We start from the raw sequence: 22,562 nt of genomic DNA, 5'->3' as shown, positions 1-22,562 counted from the left end.
ATAAATAGTTTCATTTTCAAATCTATATGTCTTTGTATTTCTTGCTGTATTACACTGGCTGGAACTTTAGTAAAATGTCAAATAGAAGTTTGAGGTGGACATTCTTGCCTCAGTCTCAATCTGTGAAGAGCAGACATCAACAGACACACACACACACACACACACACACACCCCTTACTCCATGTCTGTGTCCTACAGTTATTCCCTAACACTTTTTTAAGAATGGACAATTTCAAACACCCAGAAAAGTGGAAAGGATTGTACAAGAATGCCCAAACACTCAACTTCCAGGTCCTATCATCATTAAAATTTTGCTGTAAATATTTCTTTTTAACCACGTGACTATCCATCCATCATTTTATTTTCTGGTGTTTTTCAAAGCCAGCAGGACGCAGACATCAGTACCCTTCGCTAAAGCACACGGATGCCACTTCAGTCTTAGCACACCCAGATTGCACTGCATTTATCTCTTTCTCTCCCCTTACACACACACACACACACACACACACACACACACACACACACACTATAAGCCCTACAGTTAAGAATATTTTCTGTCTGTCAGTTTTTCTTCTCTTCTCCCTCCACCTTTGTTCCCATATGAGTAGCATGCCTGGGTACCGAGTAAATGCTTCAAATCAGTCAAACAAGCAATCCCAAGCATTTTCTGTCCTCATTCCGGGGGCAGCCTGAGACCCTTCACGTGCCCCGCGGCTCTCACCTGCAGCGGGGAGCTCTCCCGGCACGTGGCGATGGTGGGACACAGACCCGGACACCTCGGCTGCGGCGGGGCCTCCTTGCGCTGCTCTCTACAGGGATGGGGCAAAAGGGAGGACAGACTCCCATCAGCAAAGAAGGGTCTTGCTTTGTGCAGTGAGCTCAGAGAGCGCCGCCGGCAGCTGCAAAGCTCCATGCACTGGCCGCCATCGTGACATGCTCATCTGCAGAGCCTCAGAGCCAGCAGCTCCTGGGAGGCCGTCCGTGTGCCCTCGGGTTGGCTGCACAACGGAGGACACGGCGCAGGAGCGCCACCCGTAAAGGTCTATGACCGCTTGCCGGCGGGAGGCCACAGGGGTGCTTCTTCCTGCTGCGGCGCCCCCACGCTGGGCCACTGCGTTCCCGAGTCTGTGGGTGCAGCAGAGCTCAGTTACAGATGGACAAAGTGACCTGCCTTGGAGACCACGGCATTGTCACTCTGTGCTCCTTCCTTGCAGCAACTGTAGGAAACGGAGGACTGTCCTTGATTACCCAAGTAGGTCCAATGCAATCACACGAGTCCTTCAAAACTGAGAAATGAGGAAAACGAGGAAGTCTGAGAGATCTAAAATATGAGGAGACTAGACCCACCATTACCGACTTAGAGACAGAAGGGCCACGTGGCAAGAGCGGGAAAGCCACAGCTGCATCGGCATTCTCAATCTGCCCGGAAGCAGACTCGTCCCCATAACCTCCAGAAGGGAGGGCTGACCTGTAAGCCGTGACTGCTGCCTTGGGAGGCACCAGTCAGGGACCCAGCTGAGCTTGCCAGGCATGTGACCCACAAGCGCTTTCACACGAGTCTTAGTTCAAGCCACCACATTTGTGGGAATTTGCCACATAGCAATAGAAAATAAGTACAAGCCACTTGATGGACATTAGCCGAGCAGAACACCTGTAGAATTAGGCAAGAAGTATCTTCACACGTGTGATCCTACTTTCGCAGCAGATTAATGGTCCAGAGGAAATACTCCCAATAAATTGGTCTGAAAACTACTATTAGAGAGAAGCACCTTAGAGAGTCCGACACTAAGTTCTCCCCTAAAATATACCAGTGATTTCCATCATGGAACTCCACAGGCACTTACTGAGTGGATTTTTCTTTTGGGGGGTGGGCGGAGTGCCACATGATTTAAACATATTCTTTGATCTCTAGGAGCTGACATTCTGACAGTGGGCTTTGCCTAACATGTAAGGCTGTGAGTGTCCAGGTCAAACTAGGGACACTTCTGCAGGAAAGAGAGGCCACTGTGACAGACGGCCCAGCGCATTGAGAGGGCTTGTCTCTCAACACAATCGACCTTTCAATACAAAGGTTAGCAGCTCACTTTCCAGTTGGAGAAGGGAACACTATAGTGATTGAAAATAAGAAATAACATTCCAGAGATGAGGAATATGGTCCCTCCCAAAGATGAAATAACTTATATTCATAAAAATTATGTTTCTTTTTCTTTTAACTATGTCCACAACGTATGGAATTTTTTAAAGTTTATTTATTTATTTTGACAGAGAGAGACCTTGGGGAGAAGGGGCAGAGAGAGAGGCAGAGAGAATCCCAAGCAGGCTCACTGCTGCCAGCACAGAGCCCAACGTGGGGCTCAAACCCACAAACCGTGAGATCATGACCTCAGTAGAAACCAAGTGTCCCATGCTTAACCGCCTGAGCCACCCAGGGGCACCACAATATATGGAATTTTTAAAAGGGGCTCTAAAGAGTTGAACAATGTGATTACAATTTTATAAAAACAAAGCATCGTGAGTATAACTCACAAAATAATACTAAAACGGAACTTGGTAGACAGTCCTCGGAGGGCCAGCAGTGACTGCAGCGCGTGGGGCGGCCAGCGACTTTGGGTCCCCAGTTCCTGCGCGGCGTCCACACCGACTGCCCGAAAACGGGGTTAGTCTCGGTTGCTTCTAGAGGCGGCCGGCCCCCAGGCCCGACAGGGTGAGGGGAATGTGCTCAGATTGTACCTAAAGGACCGCAGTGAGGCGATGCTTCAAGTGAAACTCCAAACGACCCGGGTTTTCCCAGAAGCATGGCCACCGGGTGTCTAAGGAAACAAATGCAGAAGGAGCCACCGGGTGTCTAAGGAAACAAATGCAGAAGGAACGAGCGGATTCTTTGTGGAGGGATTCCCGCCCCTCCGTCGAGAGCCGGCACCGGCCCTGCGACCCGCCCCGCCCCGCCGGAACATGGGAGTCGCCCCCCACCCGTTTCTGCGAGGACCGAGCTTCCGAGAGCACCACCGAATTGTGGCACTTCCGGCCCGCTCCCCCGGGGGAGACCGACTTCCGGGGCAGTTTCAGGGCGTGGAGCCGAGACCACGCGGCTCCGCTCGCTCCCGCCTCTAGGGAATGTTTATTGTAACTCCACTTCCAACTCCGCCTTTCTCAGAACTGCACGAAAACTATTTTAAAATTTACACAGAGACTAAAAACGTGGAGGAATTGTCAACTATGAAAACTAAAAAATGCCGAGGGCGTTCCCCTGCCGGACGTTCAGGGTGAGGCGCGGCCGGAAGAGGGTCTCCCGGGGGAGCCCGGGGCACCAGGTCCTGGGCGAAGTGCGGCGCTGGCTCAGGGCGACATAACGACCTTAGCCCCTGTCTCCGTGAACACGCAAACAAATTCAGGACGGCTTGGGAATCAAAATGCAAAGCGAATAAAACTGGTGAAAATACTAGCAGAGAATGTGGATATTTGTATAACCTTGGAGTCATGAAGACTTTTTAAAGCAAGACTATTGAGAGCATATAGTATTTGTCAGACAGATAAAACTCTAGTAAGCTTACACATTTACCTACGTGCAGATGGACTCAGGTCGTCATCTGCTTGCTGTGGGCGATAAAAATTCACAAAGTGAAAAAGCTGCTGACACTGGGCTTAGTCTTATACACAATCCAAGTCAGTTAGTAGTTAATTTTGAGTAATGGTGCCTCAGAGTCTCCTGGGTCCTAGGAAAGGATCTCACTGGGGGATAGCACCCCTGTCACATGAATACCTGGGTCTTCACTTAACTAATAGTTAAGAAACTGGAAGTGGGACTGCTGACTTCAACGGTGAGTATACATTTCACTTTTTAAGAAAACACCAAACTTCTTATCAAAGTGATATAATTTGGTATCTGCACTAGTAACGTAGGAGCCCTTCGATCTACAGCTTCACCAACGCTTTTTATTGTTGGTTCTTTTGATTATAGCCATTCTAATGGGTGTGTAATGGTATCTTACTGTGGTTTTGTGTTTTCTTAATGGTAAATGATGTCGATGTGCTTATCTGTCACCATGGATCCTCCTTGGTGAACAGTTGGTTCAAATCTTTTGCCCATTTAAAAAGTTAAAACACTGTGTCATTTTTCTCATAATGGAATTTTGAATTCTTTATATATTCTGGACACAAGTATACGATTTGCATATATTTCTGCCTTTGGCTTATGTTTTCATTTTCTTAATGGCACCCGTTTGAAAAGCAAATGTTTTTAATTTTGATGAGAAGCAGCTGCATTAATATACGGGCCTAAAAGGAGTCAGCCCTGCTGGCTTGATTCTGTGGATAGTGAACATACAAATGATATAACACACATGCACACCACACACCAAACACACATGTACTGCGCTGCACGCACACACCACGTACACATGCACACATACACATGCACTCAGTCGCACACATGCACTCAGTCACACACACACACGCACCGTATCTCACACTAAACACACACAGAACCACACACACATGCACTGCGTCGCATACTATGCACACGCAACCACACACATGTGCATCACATTATACACATCATGCACTCACACATGCAAACATGCAGTGCATCTCACACCAAACACATGCACACACACCGCATCACACACACCTGCACTGCATCACACAACGCACGCGCGCGCGCGCACACACACACACACACACACACACACGGAATCGAAGATTGTGCCAACACAGAAGCAAAGGACTGTGTTTGAGAAGTCCCAGCTGCAAGGTGACACTGGGCACTGCCCCAGGCCCCGGAGAGCGCAGATGGTGAAGCAGAGGGGCACCCGCTACCTGTGGCATGCTTATTTTGAAGGACAGCTCTTTCCTCCCTGCTGGAACTTCTGGAGTCTTCTGATGGAGGTTCTGTGTTACATACTCATACGTGCTCAACTTCTTGAACACTAGAGAGGAGAAAAGCGGAAACGGGCAGTTACAATTACGCAAGCGGGCAGAGTGGCCCGCAGGCCACCACCCGGTCTCCCAGGGCTTCCCCCCAGGGTGCCGGGAGCTGCCTCCTAACCCGGGGCGCCGGGAGGCCGCTGCATGGCCACCCCGGGGCCCACCTGGCCTGTGGGAGGCAAGCGGTAGCTCGTCCCAGCCCCAAGGCTGCTGGCGCCCCGTCCCAGGAACAGCTGCCCTGCAGCCTTCCAGGCCCACAAAGCCAGTGTGGACCCGGACGCTGGCTCCGGCACTGTGGCAGAAGCACCCCGGGTCACTGAAAGGACATCTGAGACCCGGGTCTGTCAACAGACAGCACCGTCCACGAAACGGGTTCTGTGCCTGCTTCAGCAGAGGCTCCCATCCTCCCACTTCTCTTTCCCTAAAACCAACACGAGGACAGATGGCTTCTAATTATTTCTGGAAAGGGAGAAGGGCCGCCCACAGAAGCCTATTTGCAGCTGGAGGAGCAGACGGAGGGTGGGCTGCCCCCACACCCGCGTGGAGCCCGTTCCCTTCCCTGGGTGGTGTGTACAAGTGCGTCTGTCTGTGTTTGCTTTGGCTTGCTGCTGGACTCCACCTGGCTCACCCAGAACCTGTGTGAGGGCGTCATTTGCGCCTGGCCACACGCTCGCGAAAACACTCGTTCTCTCGCAGGGATTGCAGGGACGGCTGCCATCGCCGTCGGGTGGCAAGTACACACTGTGTGTTCCCCAGAGCTCACACTCGTCCAGAGTTTTGTGTAAACGCCTTCATCTGACAGTAGCGAGAGGAGATGTGGCCGGGGAGGGAGGCCAGAGTGCGGTGTGCACCGAATGAGCGTCTGCCATGTCCCCCCGCCGGCGACACTAGGCGACAACACAGCAGCCGGGGCCGCTGGTCTCTGGGATGCTCTGTGCCCCCGCTCGTGTGGAGGCGGCTTTCCCCACGCTCCTGCTGCTGGCACCCCGACATCCGTGCGTCTTCCTGGGAGGTCTTGCCCTCACCAACGCTGCACTCCGCTCATGCTGCAGCCTCGTCAGGATGTCCTTCCCCCAAACTTCAGCGTGGGGCATCCAGCTGCCCACGGCTTCCGACAGGCCCCCCAGCGGCCCCCACACCCCACCTCAGGGTATTTGCGTCACACCGTCCCTTGGAGAGTGAGTGGCCCCAGCGCCTTGCACAAGAGGTGAGGGGCGTCACTTCCATGACTGGGCTACAAAAGGCCGGCTGCCCCCTCGTGCTGGAGCGTCCTGGTGGGAGGCGGCACCGGCCAACAACTCACGGGGAACTGAGGCCAGGAACTGGCCTGCCAACACCCTGGCGTGGGTCCCGGTCGGATGAGACCACAGCCCTCCTCACGCCTGGCGGAAGCCTTGTGGCCAAGCAGGGCCAGTGGACCCAGCTAAGCTATGCTGAACCCATGACCCACAGAGACTGCAAGGTGATTAACTCTGTTACTTCAAGCAGGGTAAGTTTACTGTAACAATAGCTAAAAATCCAACTTTTTCTGGAACTCTGTGCTTTGCTGTCCAAATACCCTGTAAACAGCACCTTGAGCCATAAGCTCCGTGTGCGTCTCCCTCCCCTACCCCCACAGTGAGTGTGGCACCACCACCCTCCCTGTTGCTTGGGTTGGGGCCCTCTGGTCCCTCTCCCATTGGCCATCTGTCCCGTGGGCCTATTCTCCAGTCTCACATCCATCTGTCCTGAGTGGCCGCAGTGGACTTCTGGACCTGCCCAGCTTGCCACCTGCCGGCTGTCATGTAGGCTGCAGCTGGGGCACTGTCCCCAAATGCACCCTTGTCCCCATTGGCCAGTGCGTGGAAGCTTTAGGATAAGGGCCTGGGCTGACCCACCTCTGGCTCTGGGTGCCGATTCTGGCTCTGGCTCTGCTGAGGACACTCCCTGCGCCGGACCTGCTCCGGCAGCCACATGGGGCCCCCACTGCCACCTTCTCCCTTGCGGAGGCCACAGAGAGAAGTCGTGCCCTCCCCCGGGCCATGGCATAGTGGGGCCTGCTGCACGCAGTGCTGCGTGGACTCCAAGAAATGGCCAGTGTCCCTGCAGCGAGCTGGGTCAGCAGATACCCTGTCGCTGGCTCACTATTTTTCATTGTTAGGACTTGGTGCTTCTCTAAATCCCCTGTTCTTTTTTTAATGGTGCCTGTTCCTGCCTCACACGTTCTGCTCCCTTATCTAACTTACTCCTAGGCCCTCTCGTGTCCTCTGCAGGCCTCAGAGCAGAATGAGCCCTGCTGTCCCTCTAGGGGTGTCTCTTCCTGTGATTTGTCTGATGTGCTCGTTTCTAGCAGGGGCCAGCAGACCTTGTCGTGGGCCATGTTGGAACGCAAGGGACAAAGACTGGAGTGGGGGTCAGGACACGTACTTAAGAAGAGGTGGAAGATGAGCAGGTGTCCAAGCAGCAGGAGGCTGAGGGCGGACAGCAGCAGGACGAACACCCCAATGCCCAGGACCACCAGGGTCTTCGTCTTTACAGGGAACAAAGGAAGGAACAGCAGCCAAGTGTCCTTGGAGACGTCTGCGGAGGCAAGGGAGACGTGCGTGCATCCAGCACCTGGGGCATGGCCAGCCCCTCCTTGGGAGGTGGGGGAGGGTGAGCAGCCCGAGGGAGCCTCTCCCCCGCCCCAGTGTGTGCCCTACCTCACCCAGGTGCCCTTGCAGCCCCCTGACTGAGGTGGGTGTCACAGCCCCACTTTACAGGTCTGGAAGGTGAGGCTGGGAGAGGATAACTAAGGGTCCGAGTCGCAGAGCCTGACCCCCTGCCTGGCTGAACCCCCACCCTTGTCCTGAGGGCCATGCCACTGTGCCAGGCCCTCCCCGTTCTCAGTCAGCCGCCCTCACAGGGAACTGCAAGGCAGTAGCCAGCGCCTTGGGACATTTCCAGGATGTGGTCCTCTGGGCCCCGAGGGCTGCTGATACTTCCAAACTTAAGTGTGAGGAAAGCACTGAGGAATCTGCAGGCAGGCCCATGGAGATGGAATCCAGCTGAAACGCTCTCATCCCACCACAGAGTCTGGGAGGTACTGATTCCAGTCCCTTACGTGGCGTGGAAAGTGGCCGCCAGGCCCGTTGCGCGCCTCGGGGGCTGCAGCGCAGTGTGCATGAAGCCGGATGTATCATGGGGTGGCCGGCCACATGCTTGTCCCCTCAGCCGTGATGTCTTGATGATTCCCACCAATGAGAGCAAAGTGCCCCAGGGAACTGGCGGGTAAGCAGCCCCATGGAATCTTCTGGAACAGCAAACCCAGGAGATTGCCTCAGTCATCAGGCAGTCATGTGCAGCACATCCACAATGGGTCCGGGGCCAGCAAGTTCCCAGAGAGAAGCACCTTCGGAGACCAGGCTGCCCTCTGTCCTGCCAGCGTGTGGCAGCGAGGGTCCAGCCGACGCCCACATTGGGAGGAAGTAAGGACACGTGCCATGGAACTCGGGTGCGCTGAGGCTGCCCCTTACCATGTGCGAGCCACATTTCAGAGCGTGTTGGGGCGATGAGAGGCCCCGTGGCCGGAAGGACCTTCGCAGGGAAGCCCCGGTGCCCACCGGTGACTGTTCTGAGGCGGCGGCCACCGGCCAGCCCTTCTGCTCAGGCCGCGTGTGGAGACTGTCAGGAAGGATGGCAGGCGGAGGCCTCCAGCTGGCTGTGTGCAGAGTGCAGGCGGCTCTTCCCGCTGAGCAGGGCCGGGTCTCGCTGAGACCCCACTGTTCCCTTTTACCATGGAAATAGCCAGGATGCACTCCGGAGCAGGTGCAGGTCAGATGGCCCATCCCATGAGGGCTCATCCAGCCCAGGTGCAGTGCGGGCCTGGGGGTGAAGGTGCACAGGGCACGGTGCCCCTCCAGGAAGAGGGCACGGCCGTGACGTGCTCTGGAGAGAGGCCTGGACTGAGAAAGGAATCTTTGCACCCTGAGGGCTGAGGTCGCCAAACACTCAGGACAGACACACGAGGTACTCCACTTGGGGTCCTCCCTGCATCAGTGTCCAGGGCTGCTGTGACCGATGGCCATAGACCAGGCAGTTTCAACAGCAGAGATGAAGCCCCGATGTCAGGCTGTTGCAGGGCCCGTCTCCCTCCGAGGCCACGGGGGAGGATCTATCCTTGGATCTAACAGCTTCTGGGGCTCCAGGCAACCCTGGGCTTGTGCCCATGTCCCCCCAGTCTCTTATAAGGATGTTTTCACTGGATCCAGGACCCCACACGTTGCCGGGTAACCCATGATCATCTCAGGATCCTTAATCACATCTGGGAGGACCCTCTCTCCAAATAAGGTCACGGTCACAGGCCCGGGGGGGTGGGCAGTGATGGAAAGACCTTTGAGGCACATGTGTTCCCAAGGCCAGGCTCCTGGAGCCGCTCAGCAGACACCTGCAGCCACACACCACCCGGCACCTTCCCCAGGCAGCCCTGCCCTCCCGCCCCACCCTGCTCCCTGCCAAGACCAGCTGCTGGGTGATGGGCACGGGGCCCCAAACCTGCCTTCTGGTGCCTGGGGGCTGCTGCCCTCCTGCCCGGCCCCGCAGCTCAACCAGCTAGGGGGCGGGCCAGACTGATTCCCCTCATAGGGAGAGCTTTCCCCGAAAGACAGCTGGAGAGGCTACCACCACGAGGGACCTGAGGGAAAGCAACGCCAGAGGGGGCCCCCCGCCCCGTACCTTCATAGAGGGGATGACTGCGCAGCACCTCCGGGTTGACAGAGTACTGGATGAAGACGTACAGCAGGATGGTGATCAGGCAGAGCAGGCTGGCCGAGGCAGAGACCAAGGAGCAGAAGAAGTATCTGCGGGGGCCAGAGCCTGACTCAGGGCTGGGCAAGGTGCCCCTGACCCCGAACCCAAGGCCCAGCCTTCTTCCTGTCTCCTGGCACCCGAGCTCCCCAGGGGACGCCCTGAGGGCACCTCCAGTTTCTGTGCCCCCCTCCCACCCCGAACCCAAGGCCCAGCCTTCTTCCTATCTCCTGGCACCCGAGCTCCCCAGGGGGCGCCCTGAGGGCACCTCCAGTTTCTCTGTCCCCCTCCCACCCCCACGCGGCAGTGAGAAGGGCCCGGCCCGGCTCCCAGGTGGGTACACAGAGGCTCTGAGCAGGTCGGGCCACCCGCAGCTTCCTCCACACGCCGCCACCGCTCACCAGGGCTCCGCCAGGTCGGGGTCGGGACCACCACCCCTGCCCCCCACGTTGCACGGGACCCTGGGTGCTGTGCTTCCATCCAGAGGCATGGAAGCCCAGCAGGTCGGGAAGGCCAGGGGTGCTGGGACAGGCACCTGGCCGGCCAGCGGCCCACAGTGCACCATCTCCACACACCCTCCAGGGGCCTGTGCACACTTCTGTGCACAAGTGACATCTTGTGCTTTGGCAGGCATTAGACCAGAGTCTCTCCTGTCCTCTTGCCTGTGCTCAGGACAGAGAACGATCTAACCATCCAAAAATTAAATTCTGGTCAGCAATTCTTGGAATAAGCTTCTGCTGCAAGGTCTTCCTTTGGGCTTTCTACCGTGGTGATATTTAAGGAAACTGTTTCTTTAGCATTTTCAATCTTCATCAATGTCTTTTCTCCAGCTGAAGTTTATCTGACTCCATTATTCTTTTCCAGAACATCTTGAGGTTTGTTTTTGTTTTTTTTTTTTTTAACACATCTTTAGGCAGAGAGCTAAAATGTGAATGTCCTCAAAAGGTCATATAGATGTGGAGGGCAGCCTGCATTATGGCCCCTTGTCGAAGGCCCTGGAGGGCACGTGTCCTGTGTGTCCCGAGCCGCAGGGGGCAGAAGCCTGGCCCCACACCTGGCTCTGGTCCCCGGGGAGCCTGTAGTGTGCAGGGCAACTATTCCAGCCGACGGGCTCACCCTCAGCAGAAGGCCCTCGGCCATCCGCTGCTGCTGGCACCCGGCCAGAGGCGGCCCTCCCGGCAGGGTGAGGGCCAAAGCCACTCCAGCTGCACGTTCGGGGCCCGAAACGTCGCTGTCCCTGACTCCCGCGTCTGTGGTGCCTCAGCGCCCAGTCCAGGCACTTCCCCTGTGAAGGCACGTCCTCTCAGGAGCTTATCACACTTTGCCAACTGTTTTGGCCAACTCGTCTTCTAAATGCAGTCATTTCCTGTTGCTTTCTCTGCCTGACGGTGGAAGGGACAGGAGGGAGTCTGGGACTCCACGTGGACAGGGGTGGCCACGCCCTCACCAGGACCCCCGCACACAAGGTGCCCTCACTTCTGTGTACACTCCTTGCTGCTGACACTGCCCAGTGGGTAGGAGGGCTCCTAGGGCCCAGCCGTCCCCACCGGGAACTTCTGCAGCCTGTTGTGCCCGGAGGCCACTGTCAGGACCTCGGAACTCCACCCTGTGTGCCCTTTGGGGCCCGGTCCGCTTGGTCCTCCTCAGTGGCAGGGCCACAAACCCTCGCCCGTCCCCGACGGCTGACCAGACCTCAAGGCCACCAGCCTGTGGCATCAAGGCCTTAAGAGGAGCATCTGGGGGAGAGAAGAAAGCCCTGCTACCGTGAGGAGGCAGCCCCAGCTGGCCTGGGGCTCCTCCTCTGTAGGGGAGAGGGCGGCATGGGGGCTCCCAGGCCCCCGATTCTCATTAGACTTTTCTAATCATGACAGCTTTGCATTTCCTTCTGCTCAAAGCAGCAACGCTTTTCAAACCTGAACAAGTGGAGCATTTCTTGACTGGGCTGCACAGAGCATGGCCCTCCTGGACCGGGCTGCACGGAGCACAGACCACGACGCTCCAAGACCGGGCCGCACGGAGCACAGACCACGACGCCCCATGACCGGGCTGCACAGAGCAAAGACCACGACGCTCCAAGACCGGGCTGCACGGAGCACAACCCTCCTGGACCGGGCTGCACGGAGCACAGACCACGACGCTCCAAGACCGGGCTGCCCGGAGCACAGACCACGACGCCCCATGACCGGGCTGCACAGAGCAAAGACTACGACGCTCCATGACCGGGCTGCACGGAGCACAACCCTCCTGGACCGGGCTGCACAGAGCACAGACCACGACGCTCCATGACCGGGCTGCACGGAGCACAACCCTCCTGGACCGGGCTGCACGGAGCACAGACCACGACGCTCCACGACCGGGCTGCACGGAGCACACCTGCTACGAGTGGTGGGTGAGCAGTGGAACCCCTTGCAGCGCCATGAGCCGGCGAAGGCCACTCTGAACTAACCGGGGGAGCCCCTGCGACTTTCTTGGCCACTCACAGCCTGGGCCCTAGCACGTGGGGTCCTGGCGAAGCCCGTGCAGGACTGAACACCTGCTCCCAGTGCAGCCTCGGCCCACATCCTCTGTGCTCTGACGGCCTCCCGGGAGAAAGCGCCCGGGTCCAGGCCAGCGGGTCGAGGACAAGTCAGCTCGGCCTGAGCCCCTCTGGATGGGGCTGGGCCTCCACATTCGGGAGGGGCTCCAGGCCAACACATTTCAGAGCCAGACAAGGAGAATAGAAAGACGCTAAGGACCGCTGTGCTGGGGACAGCACGGGACTCCCCCCACTGCCTGTGGCCCCCCCCTCTTACCCATGAGGCCCCCAGCCTGCAGGACCCCTCTCTCTGGGCCCCCTCCCCCCTCCCCCTGACCAATCCCCCTCCCTCCCCCAGTCCTTTCACCCTCCCCCCTGCCAAGTCCCACCTCCCCCTTCCCTAGCACCCCACCCCTCTCCCCTGCCGAGGACCTCCTCTCCCTCCCCCAGGACCTCACCCCTCCCCACTTCGAGGTCCCCCCCCCCCCCCGCCCCAGCCCTGCAATGCCCTTATCCCACTTCCCTGCTGGGTCTCCCTCTCCCTCCCCCAGGACTCTGCCCTTCCCTCCCGGACCTCCCCCTCCAGCCCCTCACCTATAATTCCTGCCCCCTACACAGTTGTTAAGCCATTTGCAGTGGTGGTCAAAGTCAGATACACACTTGTTGCAGGCCCTACAGTGTTTAGCCTTCTTGTTCCTAGAAGGAAGAATTCACATGAGCAGCCCGTTTGCAGCATGTGCGGGAGGAAGACAGGGTCAGAAGGGAGAGACAGGTGGCAGGGAAGACCAGGCCCCAGGCGGGTTATCTTCCCTCAGCCACGCCTGCCACACGGTGCCACCAGCTCCCATCCTGAGCCACAGGCCTCCCTCCCAGGCTGCCTGCTGAGCCTTCAGTGCTCTGACTAGCCCAGGTGGGGTTCCGGTGGGGGGGCTGGGACTCATCTGAGCCCCTAGATGGGTGAGGGGTCCTGCGTGTCTCAGGGCCACTGCTGCTCATTCAAGGAAAGCAGCACCAGTCAGCTGCATGGAAACAGAAAGGCCGGGGCAGGACCTGCCTGTGCACAGCACGGGGAGGGGACGGGTCCACATGGCAGGGGCCGCGGCCTCGGGGCTGCCTGCCCCCACACGCTGGGTACTCACACGGTGACCTCACACAGGTGGCAATACTGGTTCTCGATGACATGCGTGTGTTTGGATGGGTCGAAGGTGGGTACGGGCTCCGAGTAGTTCTTGAGCCGTACGTTGGTTTCAGCAGGATCGATGGAAATTGCAAGCAAGTGGACCACGCAGTGGAAACAGAAAAGCCCACCAGTCACCTGGGCGTGAGTGTGTCAAGGAACGTGCGGCCAGGCCTGGTCAACACGGCGAAGGTGCCCGCTCAAACTAGAAGCAGGACCCTGGAGGCGCCTGCTTGCGGCCTGAGGGTGTGGACCCCACATTCACCAAGGCAGCAAGGGAAGGCCCTCAGGGGCCAGCGGCCACCACGCTGGGTGCCAAAGTCGTGGGGCTTCTTTGGGCAGCAGAGATGCTCAGAGCACGTGTGTCGGGGGAAGAAGACAGTGTATCATCAAAAAATGGAGGGGAGCAGGGAGGGCTCACACGGCCAGTCTGCACGGTCTGTCTGGGTCTCGTCTCGTCTCTCCTCGCCCCTAGGCCCCTCTGGCTCTCTGGCACCCACTCCCGCCGTGGCACCCAGGGTAAAACCAGTCCCCGGGCTCCCATCCTCCTCCTCCCCTTCGGGACCAACACACTGTCTGTCCCCTTGGAAACCAAACAGACGAGGTGGAAGCCGCCTCCCTGTCAGCCCTGCCCTGCTTCCCAGGACCAGTGCTGAATGGGAGGGTTCAGGGTTTACAGGCTGGGTTCCAGGGTGTGGCAGGGGGAAATGACCCAGCCCGGGAGGCGAGGCCACAGTGCACGGGGTTCTGCCGGGATCTGACAGGGGTGGGGGTTCGGAGCAGGGGGCTGGGGCTACTGCTCAGTCCTGCGGGAAGCCCCCTCGGGGTCCTCCTCAGACCTGCCAGCCGCCGCTGCCTCAGCCTCTGCCTCCGCCTCCACGGGCCTGGGGCTGACAGGCGGGGTCCTGCCTCCACAATGCACTAGCCTGAGCGGGAGGCTGCTTCTGGCCCAAATCGCTCATTCCTCCCTCGCCCTCCGGCCTCTAGGTACCACGTGCAGACCCAGGACTCAGGCTGCCAGATGACGGCATGGAGGCAATGGGGACCCAGCCCTGCTGGGGGAGGAGGGCGGGAGGAGGGCAGGCGAGAATGAGCTGAGGGCCATGAGGATCAGCCCAGGAAGCTGGTGCCCAGGCCAGGGGTGAGTGGAAGGGTGGCTGAGAACCAGCCGGGCCCTGGGGGACCTGCACGGGGGCACGAGACTGACCAGATCCCTCAGTGCCACATAAGGGATGTGGTGACACCAAGGCCCTTCCTGTGGCCACAGGACCCTGCAGGGCTGGGTAAGGCCTGAGCCTCCCCTGCTCTGCTGTTCCATTCAGGGTATGGGGCCGCGGCCAGGTGGTCAGGGGCCTGGTCAGGCTCTGCCATCACAGCTGGAGACACCAACACAGTGCTGGCACGCGGTCTCCCTGCACCTGCTCCCTGAAGCCCGAGGCGCTGGGTGGAGGCAAGCACTGTTTGTGTGGTTACTGGGGTAGCAGGTCCTGAGCACAGGGGTCCGGCCCAGGACAAGAGGTGCGGCAGGAAGGCCCCTTCCTCTGTCGCATCAGAAATAGGCAGGCAAGGGGTGGGGGAGGGACTGAGGCGTTGGGGCCCTTGGAGACGGTGTAGGGGCAGCGTGGCCTGCACTCTAGTCTCAAACTGGAGGCAGCGAGGCCCCTGACCTGAGCCTGATTTTCCCCTCATGTCCCAACCCTGCCAGTGCCGTGGCCAGGCCACTACCAGAACGTGTCCCCCAGGAACAGAGGGGCAGCCCCCCGCCATGTGGTAGGCAAGCCCCCTTAAGCACGAACACAGGTTCAGGGCAGGTCTCCCGTGGGAGTGACATGGGCGAGCAAAAGGCCACCGCGTTTTGCCTGGCCATTCACTCCGCCAGCCACTTGGCTGAGAAGTGTCAGCAGGTGGGCACCACACCAAAGTTCTGCCCCCACATTCAGATGCCCGGGTTATGGGTGTCTCTCAGGTTGCAGAGAATAACAAAAAGTAAAAGGCACAAGGTAGGAGGTCTCCAGCGGCAGAAGGCCAGGCCCTGCCCTCGAGGCCCCATCCCCTTAGCAACAATCTGTGTTTGGTAAACACACAGCTCCGCCAGCCCAGGACACACGCCCTCCCGCCCTCCCGACCTTCCTTTCAGGTCCTTCCGGTTCTGCGGCAGGAAGGGGTGAGGCGCCCCCCAGAGCTCCCACCACCCCCCACCAGCCCTGCAGTCACTGAGGCTAACCTAACCAGGGGTTTCGCCTGGCCACGGCGCAGGCTCCCGGACTAAGACGGGTCACGTCAGAGGCCAGTCCCTCAGCACAGGGACCCTCCGGGGCCCTTCGCAGGGGCAGGGCTGTGGGGGAAGCTGGCCGCTGAGGTCAGCGGGGAACCAGGGGTCCGCCTCCTCTGCTGTGTCTTCTGGAGGTGCAACCCAGACCCTGCCCTCCCTCCTGGGGCAGCAGTCCCTGCAGCGCCGAACGACGGTGGCGCCCCCCGGTGGCCAAGCGCTGCGGAGCCTGAGGGGAAAGGAAGCCAGCCAGAACCTGGGACTCGGGCCAGCCAGGGGCTCCTGGGAGAAAGGGTGTGCAAGTGAGCTCGGGGCGCCCTCTGGGCCCGAAAGCAGGTGAGTTCTCAGAGTGCTCCCTGGACAGAGAACACAAGGCAGCTGGAGAAGGCCCCAGAACAGGCTGAGCCACAGCGAAGGGAGAAGGGAGACAACGGATTAGAACCCAGAACGCAAACAAACCCGCAGTCAGGGACGGAGGTTAGGATACAGATAGAGGGGCAGCTGGAGGCAGCAAGGAGGCCAGGAACTGGCCCTCCCCGGAGCTGGCCCCTGCCGACACTGAGGGCTTCTGGTCCCAGAACGAGAGAGGGCTCCCTCTCAGAACTGGGAGATGTTTCGCTGTGGTGCGAGTCCCAGTGAGAGTGCCACTCTGACCAGGACGTCGTGGCTCGGGCACTGCTGGCCTTCGTGCTGGGACACAGAGAGGAGACCCCTCGCCACACGCGAAGCGCGAACTGTGCCTGGATTCTGAATTTAAAAAACCCGACAAAGCAGGTTTTGGGGACCAGTAGAGAAATCTACAAGGCTGGCGACTTCTGCCCATCCTCTTGTGTGGGAAAGACACAAGTTACACGGGGCGATGTGGGGCGTGGGATGTTGGCTTGGCAGGCCCCACCTAGCGTCGCCAGCCCTGGGCCACAGGCCTAGAAGTGGGGCAGCTGCATCCGGACACACAGGACCCACATTCCCAGCTCCGTGCCACTGGATCAGACACCCGGAGGGCCCCACAGGGGGAGGCTGGCCAGATCGGGGGCTGCGTGGCGCTGGGGGGGCAGCAGGCTTGCGCGTCAGGCCGTGGGGGACGCCCAGGCTCACTGGTGGGGTTGGCCAGCGGTGGCCCCCGGAGCGTGGATGCGCTGGCAGAACTGAGGTCCGTCACCCACAGGGTGAGGTGTGAGGAGGGGGCAAGGCTGGCGATGCCCGCCTGGCCGGGGGAGGAGCACTCGGCTGCACCTGCCACGCTCCACCAGGGGGCCTGCGCGCCAGCCCCAAGTGCGTCCCCGACGCCCGCCCACCTGGCCTGAAGCCTACTCTGGTGACACGTCTGGAGCCTCCTTTCTAGGCCACCACGGGGTTCACAGTCCCCACTGTGGCCTACGTGGCTCCTAGCAGCCGGCGGGTTTTCTCTCTGGCCTCGGCCACTCCAGGCCCAGCCAACACCCGCCACCAGACTCACCTGTCGCAAGAGGGACGCGGTTATAATCGGTGTCTTCCTCGCACCCCTGGCGTGGCTCCCCCGCCAGCCAGCCTGACCCAGCCCACTGCAGACCTGCAGACAAGCGGGGCCCGCATGGGGCACCCCAGACCCTGAGAACGAACGCCATGTGAATCCCTGGGACTCAGCCTTCAGTTTCTGAGCCAGCCCTGCGACCCCTCTGCGACCCTTTCCTGTCGTCCAGGCTGCCTGCCTCACCCCAAAGCCCCTCCAGCCCTGGTCCCCAGGCGTGCTCTCCCTGCACTGACGGCAGGCAAGCAGCAGACACTCCTGTGCTTTTAGCCCCGGCCCCAAGCCAGGGAGCCACACGGAGAACGAACGTAAGGTTTCAGGCAGCGTGGCCGTGGCGGGTGTCTGAGGTGAAGAGGAGGAGCGGGGTCGCAGAACAGGGGTCGCAGCGGGGGCTGGTAGGCGTGGCAGGGCCCCGAGCCAGATCTGGGGCAGGGCCCGCGGGGAGCCTCCCTGGGACAGCGGGCGCTGCTCCCACAGTGAAGGATACACCATAGATGACCAAGTTCCAGTCAGGCGGCAGCAAAGGGACGAAGATACCGAAGTTGGCGAAGGCCAAGATGAACAGCGTGATCCAGGCCACCGCCTGGAAGGTGTGCAGGGGCCACGACCAGCCATTCACTCTGGACCAGCGGCGGGGCGAGGCCTGCTTCCTGCTGGCTTCCCGCAGGGCCCCTCTCTGGCTCTGGCTGCACAGATCCATCTGCGAGACGGGAGGAGGGTCACCCCCACCCCCAGGGAAACCGAGGAAAAGATTGCAGGAAAAGCAGAGCCTATGACAACGCGACACTTTTGTGTGCTGAAATCCTCAGGGAATCTTCTGCAAGTTTCCCTTGAGGACAGAACAAGAGACCGCGTTCCTGCTGCAGAACAAAGGCCTGCTGACCAAGGGGCTTCTGGGGTCTCTGGGCACTCTGGGGACACCCAGGTCGAGCTGAGGGGCTGGGAGGGAGCCGTGGCCACTTCTGGCCAGGTGTCCGGCTGTTGGAGAAGGTGAGCCACATCACAGCCGCCTCTGGCAGAGCCGAGGGTCCTGGGGACTTTGCCTCATTAGGGAGGATTTCTGCCACTCTTCTCGGGGTGTGGGGCCAGGCAGGGCTTACCTGATCACTGAGACCCCTGGGGGACCACAGAGACCATCCCACATGGACGGCGAGGCCAGCACCCCGGGGGTTGGAGCGCAGAAAGGCACCGTGTTACGAATGACACGATTCCTGCGTGAAAACAACATTTGGATGGAAGTACCGGCCAATGGGAAGGATGCTTCTGAAAACCAAACCCCACTAACGGGGAGGTGGGCTCTAGGGCGTAACCGCAGACCTCGGCCCAGGGAGGTGAAGCAGGGACGTGGGAGAAACCGGATGTGCCGTGGAGGATGGCAGTGGAGACGGCACTTATCTTGTCGAAGGAGCGACGGGGTGCGGACAGGACACGAGGGCACAGGGAAGGCACAGGAGGGCGCACGTCGGCCCAGGAGCCCGTGGAAGGCAAGGGCGGGCCGCGTCCTACGGGGCTTCCCAGGACAGAAATGGCATCACTGACGCGTGGAAACCCTGAGGTTGCAGCTGGCATTGGATTTGGTAAAACTTGAAGCAGAGCGAGTTTTCAAGCTCTGAGACTACTTTGAACCCCAACGGAGACAGCCAAAGTGTCACGGGAACATGGGACTGAGAGTGCACGCGTGGGGGCACCGCAGCAGCACTCCTCGGAGGCCCCCCGGAAGCTTCCCTGCAGCCGACCTCAAAGCGGCACCAAGAGCAACACTCCACGGGGGGGGGGGGGGCGAGCGCAGCCTCGGTCCCCGGGGCAGGACCACCGCGGCCTGAGTGTGAGGTCACAACCACGCACGCGGCCCAAGCAGCCGCGGCGGGAGGTGCACGCTTACCGTCACCGGGAGTGGCTGCGGCCGGCACCGCCAGTCACGTGGGCGCTGGTGAGCCGGGGGGTCTGGAGAGAGCAGCTGCAGGTGGTGCAGGGGCCTCGCCCCGGGCCCCCTGGCGGGGCAGGTGCTCGGCTCGAACACCCCCTTGGATCTGCCGGTTCGGTTTTTCGCTCTCAGAAGATTCCAGCAGTTGTCACCAGGACAAATGCACAGTTACCAACAAACGCACGGGCTCCCGACTCCTGCCGGGACCAGATGGCACAGTTAACGTGGGCTCCGCGTGTGCACGAGACACCCGTGCGGACACGTCCATCCACACGCGGAACACACGTGCACACGCAACACACCGCACACACCACACACGTGACAGACCACACACATACACGTGCACCACACGTACAGCACGCACACAAGACACACACACACACTCACAGCTTAGGCACACAAGATTTCTCGGCTCACTTCTCGTTCCTGACCTTTCTCGTGCTATTTCCTCAGCCTGGAGCCACGTCGTTTCCCCCCCCCCCCCCGCCCCCCCGCTAATGGCCATCTCTTGCCTTTGGAGCCTGTGCTGGCGTCACTCCCTAGACGACCTCCTAACCGCCCCCCCCCCCCCCCCCCACCAGATCTGAGCCAGGCCCCCGTCCACTCCTTCCGCAAATGCCGGGACTGGTCCTCCGGATTCAGGCCGCAGGAAGGGGACATGACGATCTCCCTCTTGGGCAGACTCGGTGGGGCCTGGGTCCCTTCTTAGCCCAAGCTCAGTTCCTGACGTTCGTTTTTCGTCATCCCTAAGGGTTTAGTCCAGGTTTTGGTGTGAGACGTGTTGGAGCCACAATGCTCCCACAAGGCCGTCACCTCCACGTCCCCAACACGAACATGGCCGACTCACAGAAGCTTCGAGCAGAGGCTGCTGCGCTGGCCCAGTGTGACTGTGGACGGTGACCCTGCCCCCTGCCAGACAGACACCGTCACACCATGCTCTCTGAACAGGGCGTCCTGGGTACACCTGCGTGTTTGTGATACCACGGCCTGGCAAACGTGACCTTCTGAAACCTGACACGGGTCCTGACAGCCCCCGCATCATTGTTTCATCCCGTGTCCTGCTTGGGGATGCGCACAGGTTACGCTTCTGCGTTCTCTGGTCACAGTAGAAGCAGGAGACACCTACCCCGCTGGGAGACAGGACCCGCTCCACTTCCTTCCTGGTCAACAGTCCAGGCAGGACTGAGGATCAAGGGCTCACTCGGCCCAGGTCTGAGAAACAACAAAGGCCCGGTTGCCGTGGCAATGATGGAGCCCAAGGCGCCTCATAAAGCCAGGGCCGGCCCCACCCTGGGGCCCCCACAGCCAACGGGGGGCAGGGCGGGTCCAGCTACAGACACCCTGTAGAGAAGGCCCGGGGCCCCCACAGCCAGCTGGGGACACCCTGCACAGAAGGCCCCCGTGGCCGGGGCGGGGCCAACTTCTGGTCTGGGTCAGTCCTACATCCAGCCTGACTACCTGGGCTTCCGCGTCCTCAACACGTACCCCCTTTGGCCCAACACGCCGTGCGGAGCGATCTTCGGGAGCAAAGCGTCCCTGGGGATGACAGGGACGCTGATCCTGGCAGCCTTGTCTGACCACAGGCGGGCGAGAGGAGACAGGGCCCAGGATGAGGGGCCGCAGGGAATGAGGGCGCTGGAGGCCGGTGGCCAGGCGGGGGAGGGGAACACGGCTGCCCCCTCTGGGCCCTGCACACCAGCACCCGCCCGCGGGCAGCCCCGGGTTGGCGCCCACACAGCTCTGCGTGCTAACCTCCACCTGGAACCACATCCCAGGGACTCCCGTGCCCAGGCCTGCCGGCCACCACTGTCCACGGCGCTCCCCCGGGCCAGGCCAACATGCCACCAGAGACCCAAGGCAGACGACAGGCTGCCTGACCAGGGTCTCAGACCCCCAAGAGCCCAGCCATCCGCACGGCAGAGGCCGCGGAAGGTGGGAGATGCCAGTAACTGAACACAGTTCAAGTTCAGGGCAGGGCACCCGCCAGAGTGTAGGCCTCCCACAGTGCACTCACTTTTGAACGGCCACGTCTGACACGGCATGTGAGCGTCGGCTGTGAGGCCACCACTCCCACCGGCAGAGCTCAAGCTGCGGCAAAGTGCAGTCTTTACGGCGCTTGAAAAGTGCGAAGACGAGCAAGGTCTCGGCCTTCTGCGCGGAACGTCCTTCCCCAGATACGCCTGTGTGCAGGCTGCTGGCCCCTCGCTGGGCTTTTTCCTGGGGCCTGTGACCTCAACCCCTCGACTCGGCACGCCCTGAAAGAGGCACCGGGGAGTGGGGCAGGGGAGGCACTACCCCAGGGGTCCCCCGAGTCTGCAGGCGGTCGGGCCTCCCGGCTGACCTGGAGCCACGGTGACCTCAGCCACTCACACCTATGAGAAATGTGCCTCCAAAAGAGACACCTTCGCTCCATGAGAAAAACTCCAGAAGCTCCAACACTAAGAAACAGACCTCAACCCAGAGCCGTAACCCCCATCCGGGACAACCAGGACTTTTCCCATGCACGACTGCATGCCCTGAACTTCTAACGGGACAGGCGTGCTGTGGGCCCCACTCTGCAACCCACTCTCGTCCCCTCTGCTGCAGCCCAGCGTCCCCTTCCCTCGACACAGACTCGCCCCTATTTTTAGGGCGCACAGAGCGCTCCGAGTGTGATCCTCGACCTGCCTGACAGGAAGGTCATTCACAAGCTCTGTTACGGGCCGGCTGCAATCCCGCTGCGCGCACACCTAAGCACCCAACCCCCAAAGGGTCAGCACTGGGGCCGGGGGCAGGGATGGCGGAGGAGTGAGGTGGAGCGCGGGACAGGTAGGCGCTGGCACTCACGTGCACACTCACAGGCACCGACACACACACGCCAGCACGTGCACTCACACGTGTACGGACATAGACTCGCACACACTCTCACACACGTGCTCACACGTGCACTAACACAATGTGCACGTGCACACTCGTGCACCAGAATAAACATGTGCACACGCGTGCTCACACATATGCTCACGTCACACGTACTCGTGCACACGGACGCACATACGAGACCGCACAGGCATGCACACTCACACATGTGCACACTCTCCCCCTCACTGGTCGTTTGGAGTGTGGCTTCCCACAGAAAAGGCAGCAAGATGAACCCCCGTCACCTGGCACTGTCTGCCCAGACAGCCTCTCCCCGGAGAGTCAACAGCATGGTTGAGGTGCTGTGGCGCTCCCGTGCATCCGTGGCTGACACGTGGCCAGTGTGGCTCTGAGGGACACTCCCCCTCTCTGGCCACCTGCCCCCAGTTATTCTGACCACCGAGAGCACCTGTGGGTTCGGACCTGGATCCTGCCAGCTTCCCGGGGCAGCAGGCCCAGGGAGGCACCCCGAGCCCCAGGTCCCCCCTTCACGGCTGTGACACACCCAGGAAGGAGCAGCCTGACCGTGGGGTCTGTCCCTCCTGGGGACTTGCTCCTTTGCCGGCACCTGCCACGGCTTCCTGACGC

General features: G+C 60.1%; 1 protein-coding gene across 5 annotated transcripts in view; it reads right to left on the bottom strand.

The window, feature by feature from the left end:
- Positions 1 to 19,399, bottom strand: part of LOC122228646 (palmitoyltransferase ZDHHC11-like) — a 33,823-nt gene extending 14,424 nt beyond the window's left edge. For 3 of the 5 annotated variants that reach the window (XR_006206700.1, XM_042953809.1, XM_042953820.1), the window contains exons 1-7: positions 17,105 to 17,634; positions 16,136 to 16,395; positions 13,342 to 13,517; positions 12,797 to 12,898; positions 9,616 to 9,740; positions 7,330 to 7,482; positions 4,816 to 4,925 (exon numbers count right to left, since the gene is read on the bottom strand). Coding sequence is in view for 3 of the 5 variants with exons in the window: in XM_042953809.1 (XP_042809743.1) it covers positions 4,816 to 4,925; positions 7,330 to 7,482; positions 9,616 to 9,740; positions 12,797 to 12,898; positions 13,342 to 13,517; positions 16,136 to 16,395; positions 17,105 to 17,252 (1,074 nt within the window). In the remaining 2 variants the exon portion in view is untranslated. The other 2 variants (XR_006206702.1, XM_042953800.1) reach the window with 2 other exon arrangements.
- Positions 19,400 to 22,562: the final 3,163 nt, after the last annotated feature.

This window comes from Panthera leo, chromosome A1 (genome assembly GCF_018350215.1).
Source record: "Panthera leo isolate Ple1 chromosome A1, P.leo_Ple1_pat1.1, whole genome shotgun sequence".
NCBI lineage: Eukaryota > Metazoa > Chordata > Mammalia > Carnivora > Felidae > Panthera > Panthera leo.
Note: the sequence above shows the minus strand (reverse complement) of the source record. Positions and strands in the feature narration are given on the sequence as shown.